The sequence below is a fragment of the Balaenoptera physalus genome, assembly GCF_965194825.1.
Source record: "Balaenoptera physalus genome assembly, chromosome: 19".
NCBI classification, from domain to species: Eukaryota; Metazoa; Chordata; class Mammalia; order Artiodactyla; family Balaenopteridae; genus Balaenoptera; species Balaenoptera physalus.
Genome location: NC_138900.1, coordinates 56,913,795 through 56,928,419, shown reverse-complemented (window position 1 = coordinate 56,928,419; position 14,625 = coordinate 56,913,795). Strand labels below are relative to the sequence as shown.

Sequence of the window (14,625 nt, the reverse complement as noted above, 5' to 3'; positions counted from 1 at the left end):
TGGTCAAAGAAGAAAACTTCCATTTTCTTCTCCTCAGATCACTTTTGGTTTGAATGGCATTTCAGTTCTGCAAGCTTCACTTAGCAGCTCTTTCCTGGACACTGTCTGACTTTGGAGGTACAGAGTTATACGCAACAAATCGTGGTCTCAGAGATCTCACAGTCTAGTAATGGATTTAGACAGAGAGACGTGAGCACAACATGATGTCAGTGGCAGAAATAGATACCCCGTGGAGAGGAAGGTCAGAGGATGGGGATATTAACAGGTGAAAATACACGTGTATACATGTGAAATATATGCCTAAATAGCATTCGTAATAGTGAGACGAAAATCAACACAGTTTTGTAAACAGGACTTAATGCTGTACTTTTAAAGAGTTAATGCTTGCCTAATCAAACAGTTTTAAGCTACATTTTTAAATTACCAAGAAAATGTAATGTCTAATTAGATATAAACATTTGCAGCACACATATACTGAAGATTCTTACTTTACCATTAGGTTTCAAGTTAATAACCTTTTATTTTAAGATGTAACTGTTCAGGAAAACACGACTAATGTAAATAGGATTGGGCTTGAAAGCTTAATTAAAGATTCCAATGACTTTTCCAGGTTAGAGTATGTCCAATTAAAATGAGTTGCAGTTTGATTAATTGATTCTGGATGTTTCTGCTGAGTTATTGTGTTTGGAACTGCCTTCCAATTAATTTTCTATCAATTTATCTGCCATATTGTATCAGATATAATGGATTCCGTAACTTCACAAACACTGAGTATTCTGTGAAACAAATACCCAACGTTTCTATGTGGATGAATATAACTGAATCTGTTCCCTTACATAACAGTATTGGGATACTGCACCTAGATAAGTGCGCAAGGTGCTGAGTAGAGACTGAGCCCAATCCCTTTATCACATTCCACACTCTCAGGAAGTTAGACTAAGTGACAGATGCTATTGTCACAGAGTACAAGCTGGCTCTTTCCTATGCCAATTTTCTACTACTTTTGTGGCAGGAAGACCTTTCATTTTTTAATGGCAAATTATTTATGTGCTGTGCTTGAATATTATTGAGGATTAACTGGGAACAACTGTGTAATTTGCCCAGGGGCCTTAGAGGAAAAAAGAAATCAAGATCCCCACACTTCTCTTTAAAAGCCAAAGTTACAGAAGCTTGTCAGAGTACAAGGGTTCTCTGTGACCAGGGTGCTGTGCAGAGAAAGGCAGGGAAGGCCCCGATCATGGGTCACCTGGGGACAGGGAAGTGACTGGGGCATGAGGGCTGGGCCAGGACCAAGTCAGCGGACTGACGGGAAGAGTGGTCCTCTGTACATCACGCGTTGGACCTTCAGTCCCGTCCTTCCCAGCCATCCCCTAGGTCTGGGGAAGACGCAGCCCTGCAGCAATGATGGTATCAGTTAGTGTAGAAAGCTGTGAGACTGGAAGCCCAGCTATAATTTTGCCATGGAATGTTCCTCACTGAGCAAAGCCCTGGGCGGGCTGGGAAGAGGAGGACTGTTCTCCCTCACGTTTAAAGAACGATCATGGTTGAAAGAGGCAGGTGGTGTAAGCAACCGTGTCACAGGCAGAAAGTTCAGTCACTTTTCCCTGAACCAGAGTCAGTGGTGCGCACACGTCCCAGTGGTAGTGGCAGCAGGGAAAAATGGGTCTACTCAGACTTAAGGCCACAGCAATGTCTGGTTTGACCGTACTAAGGTCTATTCCAAAGAAATGAATGTTGGTGGTATTAGTCATATTCTCCGATTTCAAGAGATCCCATCTGAATTCTGATTTTAGTCAACAGTCACTCAGATTTGCTCGCTAGACACAGAAAAGTACACCGGGAGCTTCTTTGGCTGATCATGAAAAAGACATCTCAAGGAGGGGAGAAGAAAATAATTGAAATAAATGATATGATTACATTAAAGAGAAATGTGACTTTTATTGCACTGCACTTTGGTAACGAGGGAACATATTTACGACTACAAAAGAAAATTAGTCTGTAATAAAAATTTTGCAAACATAAAGTTTTTGGTATTCTCTTCCTGTAACTATATTTTAGTCTATCAAAAACAAACCGAAAGCAAAAAGACAAAAATCTAGAATATATTATAATTAAGAACTTCTGCTCATCAAAAGATACCATTAACAAATGTGAAAATGCAATCCACAGAGAGAAAGGAAAATATCTGTAGTGAATTTATCTGAAAAGGACTCATCCAAAATATATAAAGAATTCTACAATTTGTTTTTAAAAGAGGACAGCCCTGTAGAAAATGGGCAAGAGATCTGAACAGCCACTTCATAAAGGCTGCTGCCCAAATGGCCAACAGAGATTTGGTAGAGTCTCCTGATGCTTGGCATACGCTCATTCCTGTGACCCAGTAACTCCACCCCACGTACACACCCCACAGATATACAAGCATATGTTCACCAAAAGACCAGCACAACGATGTGTTTGTAATATGCAACTTTGAAAGTACACAAATGCCCATCAACAGTAAATAAATATCTTTGTACTGGTACTGCCAGGGTCCCAAAAGCTCCCCAGGCCATATGAGTGTATGACTAGGTTGAAAACCAGCTTTCAGAGCTTCAATATGCTTAGAGTTCAGCATTAACCTTTGAGTATGGCATTTAGAGATTGTTTGCTCTTGATACTTAATAAATATTTGTAGATTTGATGCAGTTCAAATGCAATGCAAACGACTCATGAGTGTACATCAGAAGTCCCTACTTCTCCTTCGGGCCCTGGTCCCAAAGTATCGAAATGAAGTTTGCCCCATTTAAAAACCTGCCAGTGAAAAATTTAGGCTGCAAACAAAAATTTTAGAGCTGGTTGAATGAAAATCAATTCAAGGCTAATTTAAGATGCTTCTAAGAAAAATGCTGAGTTTATAAGCCAAAACAGAAAGTGACCACTGTCACAATTCAGCTTAAAAAAATGACTGATTCTTTTCTCTGCCTCATTTCCGTGGTTGGAGCATGTCTGTGGGTGTAAAATCACAGCAGTGACTCTCAACATTGAGTCCTCAGTGTTTACAACGTCAAGGGCATGTGTTAATTACACCAATCAGCATCATGTTGCTAAACTTCTTTTTTAAGGTAGGGAATAGCACCTCTGAATAGGACTAGTTAACTAAGATATGTCATAAACCACACACATACAAAAAAGGACAAAGTGAGAGAACGTGAAAAGGTCGGTAAAGACCCAGTGCCATAATTTAGAACAAGAATAGAGAAAGATGGGCTACAAATAGGAGGGGAATCATCATTTTTACACCGAAAAGCAATGTAATGGTTGAGATTATTTGGGGGAAGGGAAGATGTTCATTGCATCGTTGTTATTGTTTCTCATCTGACTATCACACTACATTAATGTTAACATTTTCATACAAGGATTTTTGTTCATTACTTTATTACTCCTTCACTTCGCATGCCGTCCTACAGTTTAGATTAGTTGAAGATAGTTGTGCCAATATTGGGAACTGCAGGGATTGTTAAAGTCTTTCTGTTATAATTCTGTGGTGTAGGCTAACACTAGTTGAATCTCCAAAACTACCTATCATTTCCTTATTCCTGTTTCAGTTGCCAATAGTTGTTGCCCAGCTGAATCACGTTTTTAGTCATGCTTTCTATTTATTTTTACTGATTTTGCTCAGAAGTTAAAGCATTAGTCTTGCCTCAGAGTTTCACTCTGAGATGTGAACACACTTTATGATTGGTCTTTAGGGGAGAGAGTGAAGCAAGCAATGGAGAAAATACATTGGATTCTTTCATGTTATCCTATTGCAGCAGTCACTTCTGAGAGACTGCCAAAAACTCTAATCTCAAAAAAAAGTAACATCGACAAATATCATCAACATGGGCCTGGCTATGGTAGCACAGGGAGCTTGAGAAAATAATTTAATTCAAAATTAACATATATTCAAATATCTGTAACGTTCTACTTGTAGGTAAAAGTGTTAAAGATAGTATCTCAAACAAACAAATATCTACATTATCGAAGTTTCTACTGTTTCATATTTGTAGTGCTATAAAATAACTTCATTTAGTATTTGAAATATTCCACAACAGGTTTAATGTTTTGTGCTATATTTGTTTACAAACAAGAAGGTGAATTTTTGGTAAAAGCTGCTAAATGCTGGGGTAATAACATAATCTAACTTTGACAGACTGATACTAACTTGATCTTTCAGTTTTGCCCTGTATTTATAAAAACTGTGTTTCCACAACATTTAAAACATCATCATCATCATCATGTGTCTGAATTTAAACATTTTTATTAGGGAAAAGAAAGTGATGCTGAAAACTGTAGACTTACTCTTTGCAATTATATCTATCTCATTCATTTGTCCTGATACCCAAATACAAATGACAGTCGTTATGCACGGTTGAAAATACTGATTAGTCATAATTATTTTTTAATATGCATGGGTGAGCTACAAATTAAACTCTTGAACCTGTAAGTAAGGGAAATGAAATTGCCCTTTAAAATTTTAACCAGAAAATCAATTATATTGGCTTAAAGCAGAGCCAGTCACCCAAGGATCACTGGCTCTGAGAGCAGACTTAAGTCCAACAATTTGAAGGTATTAATACACGGGGAAACAGTTTCGAAGAGAATGTCCTTCTACATCTGACACGCTGGCACAGAACATACGAACAAAGCAGCCAGGTTTCCTGGTGAGAGTGTGATTATGGGGCGGGTGGAACCTCATTGAAGGAGGGGGGATATTTTCTCTGGACTATGAGGAATAAGCAGGGTCTTTTCCAGCCTGGCACAAGTGTGGTCTGTATTGTATATGTGGGACCGGGGAACAGCTTTAATCATGCTACAAGTTAGGATTAAGGAAGAAAACAAGAAAAGTTAACTTCAGGTGAAATTAAAGACTGAGAAATGATGTGAGTAACGCAAGTATCCTTGCCGAAGGATATTAGCAGGAGTAAAAATAGTGAAACACTAACAGCGATAACCGACTCACTAGCAAGTGCTGTGCATCTCCATGTAAAATATGTCCCAACTCTCTTTATCACCATTTCCCCTTTAGCCCGTGCCACCACGATCTCTCATGGGGACTAATGCTGTGGCCTGATTCTACCCTTTCCTTCCATCCATTTTCCTCACAGCAGTAAGAGAGAACGTGGAAAACGTAAATTAGACCATGCCACTCGTCTGATCCTTTAGAACGAAATCCAAATTCCTCACCATGGCCTTTGCACCATCCTCCTCTCACACCAATTCTCTCCTCAGCCACCACGACTTACTCCTTAACTCCCGAGAAGCTCATTCCCACCGCCTGGAACTCTCTTCCTTCGGATATTCCCAGGGTTCCCTCTTCTGCTTCATCTTGCCTCTGTTCCAATGTAAGGTCCTCAGAGAGGACTTCCATGAACACCCTACTTGACATAGAAGCCCCCCAAACCAAACTGTTGCCTGACACCTTACTTTACTTTTTACTTTATTGTATTTATCATTATCTGAAACTTTATATACACACACACACACACATACAGACATATGTGTGTATGCATGCCTGTGTATATGTAAATTGTTTTTATATATATTTATATACATATTGTTTTTTTATTCTGTCTTAGTTTTTACTCTTTTATTGGCTGCCTCTTGTCTCTTCCACTGAAACATACTCTTACGAAGGCCGAGAACTACTTTTGGTCTCGGTAGTGCTACATTAAACTAGCTGTAATTATTACTAGTTTTTTACTTCTTTTCACCCACTTTGTGCTAATTCAGTATAATCTTTTAATTATAATTTAAATTCTATTGAATCTTCCTACAGGGGAAAGGTATTTTCATCTAGAAATTTAAAAAAATGTTGATTTGTTTGACAGTAATGTTGTAAATTGACAAATTACTATTTTGTCTTGTATGTATTATTCTATTAGCTTGGTTGGGGCCCTTTCCTAAGAGTGGTTCACTCTTGCAGTAGAGGTGAAGATGAAAACAGACCCTTATGTGGCCTCTTGACAGCCAAAAATGTGCCTCTACCTAAGGCTGCAAGCCTTTTTTTTTTTTTAACATGAGTCCGTCTTTAATATTATCACATTAACCACTTCAATTTACTCAGTTACCTATGAGTAGGAAGGAGGGCACTGTATAAAGAGATTTTTATTAATAGATGTAACCTTTTTTTCAGAGATCTTTCTTTCTGCCTTTCCTTTTTAATTTTCAACAACTTTGACTTAAACATAAGATAGATTTCAGTTTTTAAAACTTTCAAGTAACACAATCATCCTTGAATTTAACACATGTAGGAATGTCAAAAGCCTAATCAACTGCCTCCATAAAGATGAAATCTCTTAGATCTTATTAAAATTATAACACATGACTGATGGCAAAAGACTCAAGTCTGTTCGAACACACAGTTGTGTGTCATAATAGTACTTCTATTCATTACAACTACCCGAAACCAAATAAGGCTAGAATTCCCATCAGACACAATATATAGTGACTCCATTTCTATGAAGTTAAAATTCATACGAAGAATGAAAGGTCATGCACAGGCAAACTGCAGCAGATTTCACTGAAAAATTCGAGGACTGTTTCAGCCTTCTCAATTTCTAAGAATAGTAAGGCAATTTCCTAGATCCTGACAGATTTGAAATTGCCATACCTTTTGTTGTGGCCATCTCTTATTTTTTGTAACTCAAGAAATATCTGTGTCAATTTCCTGACTGAGCTCCTAGCATGTTATTAAAAGAAAAGTTATGTATTTCTTTTCATGGTTTCTTCATGATTTCCATACCCTTAAATAAGTTTCATCCTTCGCAGTGAGAGAGAATAAAACAAGGCAGTTAAGCAAGAGAAGATGTAATGGGGACCTGATGAGAATTCTGTCCTAAAACATAACTCTTACAAGTGCTTGAAATATAATTTCTGATAATTTACAATTTATCCTGCTTGACAGCGTTGCTGTGTCCTCATTTACACTAAAATGTATGAAAAGTGATCAAGACATAATTCTTTGAACTTCATGGTCAATAAGTTCTGTTAAGTAATTAGCAGAGATGTAAAATAAAACAAACACACCCAGGAGGATTCTGCTATCAAGTCTCTAAAATAACAAGTGAATGTATTTAGAAAATAAAGGAACAACGTTTGGATATAAATATGAAGTAGGTGGTCACAAGACATGAGAAAAACAGGGAACATAAGGGACGCCAGAAGAACTGGTGAAACTGGTCAATCCTACACACTTTGCTCATGCTTTTTTTTTTTTTTTTTTTTGCCCTGCTATTGGCCTGTTTTACACAGGGGTCACTGGTTGGCATCAGCTGGATTTACAAGGAGGGTTCTTCCACTTCCTGGGGAGAAGAGGTAAACATTTCCAATATTATATTAAAGATATTAATATTAAAGAAAAACTGAAACAAGTCACATAATCTAATAATAAGAATGTTTATGTTAAATTTATACAGTGCTGTATGTCAATTATATCTCAATAAAATGGGAATGGAATAAAAGAATGCAGGTTTAGGAATTAGTCAAACACAAATTTGAATTTCATTTATTAGGTGGATTTCTGAAGACAAGTCATTTCAGCTCCCTGAAACTCAGTTACCTCGTCTGTTAAACAGGGATAATACCCATTTCACAGGTTGGTTACGAGGAAGTAATAAAACACCTGGCGCAGCCTGGAACATAGGTTCTCAATAAACGGTGATTTGGTGGTGGTGTTACCGTTATCTTATAGTTGGTGTTATTTTATTTTGGCCCATCTCTGCACTTACGCCATGCAATTAAAGACAAACTGCCTAAAAGCAGGACTTACCCACAAAGAGCTGACTGTTGAGCTGTAGGAGGACATGCCCATCAGCCGGAGCAGGCTGCGTCCTTGGTGAGAGCTGATCCACTTGAACGGATGCCTCTTTCGTGTTCCTCTCAACCCTAACGTGGTGCCACTGGTTGTCGCTGAAGTGAGTGGGTGACTGCACCGAGATTTCAAAAGGCCCATTCCCCACATCGAATGAAAACGCCACGACTGCAGGAGCTGGAAATGTCAGACATGAAGATTGTTCACGTTAGTCCCCGTGGTGGTCAATACACTCAGGAATAGCACCATAGCATCAACGGTCACTAAACATGAAGACAATGGTTTGATCTCTATGGAAGGAACCATTGATGTCGGCACAGAATAGATGTGGAATGAGACAGTAAAATACATTTGTATTTTGGGGAAAAAATGGATTCTAAGAAATTCATCACCAGAGTTAATTTTTCATGGTGATAAAAATGAAAGCTATTTAGCCAGGGCAAGAAAACTAAATAGCATCTGGCATTTTATATAAAAATAATTTTGACAGTGATTCAAAGTTTATTTAATTTCAAAAGCATGCAATATGCATTTCATATCAAAATACTAATAGTAGTCTAGGAGGATATCAAAACAATACAGCTGGTTGATTTAATTAAGTAATTTTGAAATTAACTGAGAATTTGGATTTTTAAAAATTTTTAATTTTTTGAATTTAAAAGACTTAAGTTGGTTCTAGAGAAGACTAGTAATTTCCCCAAATTATTATATATGTTAAATATCAAATAATTTTCTTGCAAAAACTCTATCTTAATATCATAGTTTTTTTCAAAAGGACACAATGAAAAGATTCAGCTGATAAAGTAGAAACATAGTACTTTAAAAATTAGTTAAAGAATTTACTCCTAAATAGAATCCCAAAGACTTCTAAGGAAAAGAAGACTTACAGCGTAGCTCTATCCGTATAAAATCAGTAATCCCCAGGTTCTCTAAAAATACCCCAGATGAAGCTGTTGTCTTAAAAAAGAAAGATACATCTGCACTAAGTTCTCCGTGGAAAGTAGGAAAATGAAGGTATGAAGCCTCAGTATTGAAGGAAGCTGAATTCCAAAATAACCCTGTTTTTTTTGGAAAGGGAAAGATAAAAAAGGAAAACAAATTCATAAAATAAATGACATAACTATATTTTCTATTTTTTTTTTGCAGTTTTACTCTTAAAATATTGCTAATTTATACAAACATGCTTTTCTTTTGTCTGTTAATTATACAGTATACAAGACATGAAAACATGATTGGAGATTTTACAAGGTTGAAATTGTGGATTCCTTCCAACATAGGAGAGGAAAGATCACTGCAGTAACAGTCTGAAAGTTATATTTCATATAAGAAAAATAACCTGCAGCCTAAATACCAAAGCATTATGATAAGATCTGCCAAACATTAATAGACATTTTTTTTATAACTTGAAAATTTAAACACCTACATTACTTTGAATAACAAAAACTCTACAGAAGCTCAAAGTGTTTTTTGTTCTAATACTTCTAACATACCTTACAGAGTTACACCCCCAACTAACTGTTTTCATTAATGGGCTTTGTGATTTTCTAAACTGAGATTGGCAGTCAAAATATTCTCATCTAATTAAAGATCAAGACACTACTTACTCTGTGCTATGCTGATATTCTCATGAAAATGCTCTTTTCATTCAAAACTATCTTTTATTTTGCTTGTAACAGTGAAGTAGGAAAAGGGTTCTCAAAATTTGTTTAAATGCTCAAAATAAGGAGCAAATGTTTAAAAATTGTAGTATAAAGTAAGACATCTGCAAAAATTATGTGGACTATAAAGTAAATTATAATTTCTGTCCAAATACAACTTCTTATTTTCACCTTCCCATTCATTTTTTTGGTTACATCTACAAGTTTCCACAAGTTTTCTTTTGAAAAAAATATTCTCGGTCTTATAAAAACAAAGCATGGAAAAGAAAATACACATGCAGTGTCATGAAGTGATGGAAGTGAAATCCAACTGGATACGTGTGGTTGATGAGAAGCATTATTGGAGAAATGAACTACGCATTGCCGCTGCCACCAGCAAGTTGTCGACACATCAAAAATAAATAAACATCTTCAGTTTTAAGCAACTGCCATCATATGTACTCACAACACTGAATGAAATTCTACTAAATTACCTTCCTGGAAGAAAGATGTATTGATCCTCTGAAGTAAGAACACAGGAATTTCAAAACAACGTTTTGTTACGTTAGCAGAGAACGGATACCTCGTTAAGTTAAAAGTCACGAACTTGACTTGGCTTCTATTTGTTCCTTAGATTATAATTTATTTTCTATAAATTCTGGATCCAAACAAACAGGGTTTACTTATATCTATTGTATTTTCTCCTGTATTTCCTATGGACCTGATTCAAAAGTCAATCCTCAGCTCATATGTGGACAATTTTAGAGCTGAGTTTATTCAGCTGAGAATATACTTAGAGGGCTTTTTTTTTTTTTTTTTCTACAGCCAAATGAAACTGTATATTTTCTGAGTATGTCAAACTTTGCCCTTATTTCCATTTTGCAGCTATTTCTGTGCCTAGACATTTTGCTCTCTACGAAAGACAGCAAGAAAAGCAAAATATCAAGCCAGGGGTAATAACACATTAGTGTTCTTAAAAGTTTTTACCTGACCTATTTTTAGAAGGAATTAAATGCTTTTCTGTTGAAATGTATGAACATTAAAAATAAAGCTGTAACTTTAAATTATGGAATTTTATTAAACCTTGCTCATTTGGAGTGATTACTAAGAGGAACACTCAGAATTACTTAAAGGTCTAAATTAGATATTATTACTATAAGAACATAATATCCCATTTTTTTCATTTTTATATCACAACTAACCCAATAAAGCATCATACAGAGGGCTTCAGGGAACTGGCTGAAACAGAGGAACAATTCTTTGAATTGCTGCTATTTTTACAATGAATGCTTCTACAGTAATGAAAACAATTTATTACCTTAGGTAGTTTAAACACTCACACACACATAGTACCACATTTATCTAGTTAGCAAACCTTATTTTACAGACTCACAATAGGTAAAAAATGAAGTAAGAACACTTTATTGAATTAAGAAATTGCTGCTAATTCACAACAACTATAAAGACAAGAAAGGCCAATATTTCCAAATGATAGCTCAGCTCTTTACAGACTGTGCCAGGAAGCACCCAGGAGGATCTGGTCTGCCTCTGAGAAAGGAGGGGCAAGAAAGAGGAAGCCGAGCAGAGCCCAGCAGGCAGACACCAGCCAGAAGCGGCAGGTCTTTTAAAGAGAGGATTTCATGGCTGGGGTGGATTAAAAATCCCTAAGCTACACCTGGAGAAGACCAGAATGCAACCACTTACTATATGAACGCTCTTTATCATCCCAACAAAATGCCATTTGCAGCAACATGGATGGACCCTGAGATTATCACACGAAGTGAAGTAAGTCAGACAGAGAAAGACAAATATCATATGATATCACTTACATGTGGAATCTAACAAATGATACAAATGAACTTATTTACAAAATAGAAACAGACTCACAGAAATAGCAAACAAACTTATGGTTACCAAAGGAGAAATGTGGGGCGGGGGAGGATAAATTAGGAGTTTGGGATTAACATATACACACTACTATATATAAAACAGATAATCAACAAGGACCTACTGTATAGCACAGGAAACTCTACTCAGTATTCTGTAATAACCTATATGCGAAAAGAATCTGAAGAAGAATAGCCATATATATATATGTTAAAAAAACCATGATGCATTATTCTAAGTAATTATTACTAATAATTAATAAAAGTAATTAATAATTAATATATTCTCAATTGCATTCAATATAGGGTAGTAGAGATTTGGAAAGATTCCGTCAGGGATGCCACTTACTTATTAACTTTCCAGAATTCAAAAGAAATTGTAATGAATAACGGGATCCATATGGTTTTTTACATAGAAAAGGAAGATGTACTAAGTATTTAATTCCATACATAAAGTAAAAAAGAGCCCGTAGAGGAAAATTAACTTAGTAGAATATTAAGATTACAAGTAATTTTTAAAATACCTGTTTTGCTAAACTTTTATTTATATCATTTATTAATGATAATGATTCTCCTTTTAAAAGTAACAGATTTATAGAGACAGAAAGTAGACTAGTTGGCTGGGAAGATGGAAGGATTGAAAGATGACAAGGGCTAAGAGGTGAAGAGTTCTTTTTAGGGTAATGAAAATGTTCTAAATTGATTACAGTAATGGTTACACAATGTTATGAATAGAAAGCTTAGAGTAATCACTCCCAGTTTGGTTGTATCATATGTATCTCATACATATACTCAAATTCTTTGGTAAACATGTAGAAAGAGGAAGGTAAAGAGGGGAGACCGCAGAGAGAGAAGAAAGAGGAAAAGCAAGAAGAGGAGGGGGTTAAAAGGGTGGAGAAACTTTAAGAAAATTAAATAAAGGAAACCCAAGGAAAGAAAAAAAGAAACATAAGAATTAACATAAAAAGAATTTATTAATGGTGAAGGTTATCAGATATAGTGGAGCTTGCAAAATTATATGATTATCTGTTAAAATGGAATTGATCCTCATTCTTTTTAATGGTTTATATGTAGTCTGCCAAATGGAATAGAACTCTGTCAATGCAAGAGAAATTAACCAAATCACTAGTCAATATTGTTTTCCAGTCTAAGAATACAACTTCTGCAAAGTTATTTATTGCCTACATGCACTTTTGATTATTTAATGCATTCTGGGCAGCTGTGATTTCTCAGACAGCTGAACAAGTCGATGCAGGCAAAATGAAGAAACTAATTTCAGTGACAAGTCTAAGAAAAAGTAACTTAGAACAATCTTTTCTAACCATGTAGGTTTTGAGGGTGCCTTGGTTAGACATAAAATTTCAACACAATGAATTAACTGAGAAGAAATACATTTCATAAAATTGGCTGAAAAATTCAAATGCCAAAGAGTTAAAAATACTACCTTGTCCAGATTAACAAATTGAGAGCAGAAATTTAGATCATGCTTACAATTCTTTAAACCGATTATAAAATGCAGGTATCCATTTTACCACATCACAGCCTATTTCAGGAAAAATTAATACCAGCGCACAAGACTGAGATGCATCCTTGTTAAGTACTGACCTATAAGGATAACTATTCCTTAAATTATTCTGTCAGAAAAAGCAAATCACCTCAAGCTGGAAAAGTCAGTTTGGCCTCAGAACTTCCCACAGCAACATTAAAAACTAGAAGATACAGGAGCACTGTCCACAGATTTCTGAAAGAAAATGTTGCCAGCCTAACTTTTTTTTTAAGCATTAAGGTAACAGGTAGACCTTATCAAATTTGAAAGAATTCTGAGAATAAAGCACATACAAACTCTTTTGGGGAAAAATAAAAATAAAGCATTCCTTCATAATGAAATATAGTCCATCAAAAGATACCTAGAAAAGCTATAAAAGACAAAGTTGACTGCATCTCTTAGTACAGGTAGAGTAGAATATTATGTACAAAGTGGTGAAAAGTCACAAAGTGTGATTCAAAAATACTATACCAGTTTCTAAAAAGGTTAATCATAGGGTTACCTTTTGGTCCAGAAGTTCCACTCCTAGATGTATACTCCTAAGAGTGGAAATATACATGTCCAGAAAAACACACCTATACACAGATGTTCATAGCAGCATTATTCATAACAGGCAAAAAGTGGAACCAACCCAAATGGCCAACAACTGATAAATGGATGAACAAAATGTGATGTATCCATACAATGGAACATTATTTGGTCCTAAAATAATGAATATTTGATACGAGATGCAACATGGATAATCCTTAGCAAAGTGCAGGCTAAGTGAAAGAAGCCAGTCACAGAGATCACAAACTCTGTTTTCATCTATATGAAATGTCCAGAATAGGCAAGTCTGCAGAGATAAAAAGTAGATCCACGGTTGACTAGGGTTGGGGTGGGGTGAGAGGAAAATGGGGAATGTCTGCTAATGGGTACAAGTTTCTTTATGGGGTAGGAAAATGTTCTAAAATTGATTGTGGCGATGGTTGGACACCTCTGTGTAATATGCTAAAATGATTAAATATACTAAAATACCATTAGATTGTATACTTTAAATAGGTGCATCATAGGGCACATGAACTATATCTCAAAAAAGCTGTTACCAAAATATAACATAAGGTTAAACCAGCCAACTTTGTCTTAGAGTTCTGAGCCAACAAATACTCTCAAGCATTTGCCAACTCAGGAAATAGCAACAATCATGGGTCTTTCTGGAGGAAAAAAAAAAAAAACCACAGAAAATATCAATTACCTGACAATGCAATCCAAGAATAAATTTAAAAAAAAATCATTCAGGAATAGAGAGGCTCTGATGATAGGACCTGTGGTTAGCATTCAAAAATAAACAACCATACAAATAATGGCATAACTAACAAAAATTGGGACGTTGGGGGAGAAAAAGATGAGGAAGGGACAGGTGAGTGCTAATTTTCCCATTTTTCAGAATAGATCAATGCTATCTAAAATTTAAAACAACTTGAATATAAAACCAAGTGACTCTATAACCTTTAAAATTTTTATAATTTTTTTAAGTTTAGCAAGATCATACAAGTTGAATATATATTTATTAGATATATAAATAATATAAAGCAATCCCTACAGCTTCAATTTGTTTCTTCTTTCTCTGTCAACTTCAGTTAATAAAGTTTTGCAAATTTATTTCTAAATCTCTTTTTCTATTCTTCTGTCTAGAACAGTGCTTCTCAATCTGGGGCTATTTTGCACCCCAGGGAACATCTGGCA

At 35.6% G+C, this 14,625-nt stretch overlaps 1 protein-coding gene across 2 annotated transcripts in view; it reads right to left on the bottom strand.

The window, feature by feature from the left end:
* Positions 1–14,625, bottom strand: part of CNTNAP4 (contactin associated protein family member 4) — a 256,737-nt gene that overhangs the window by 25,630 nt on the left and 216,482 nt on the right. The window contains exons 16-17 of one of the 2 annotated variants that reach the window (XM_082438970.1): positions 8,719–8,889; positions 7,790–8,008 (exon numbers count right to left, since the gene is read on the bottom strand). In XM_082438970.1, the coding sequence (XP_082295096.1) occupies positions 7,790–8,008; positions 8,719–8,889 (390 nt within the window). The remainder of the gene's footprint in view (positions 1–7,789; positions 8,009–8,718; positions 8,890–14,625) is intronic. The other variant, XM_082438971.1, reaches the window with a different exon arrangement.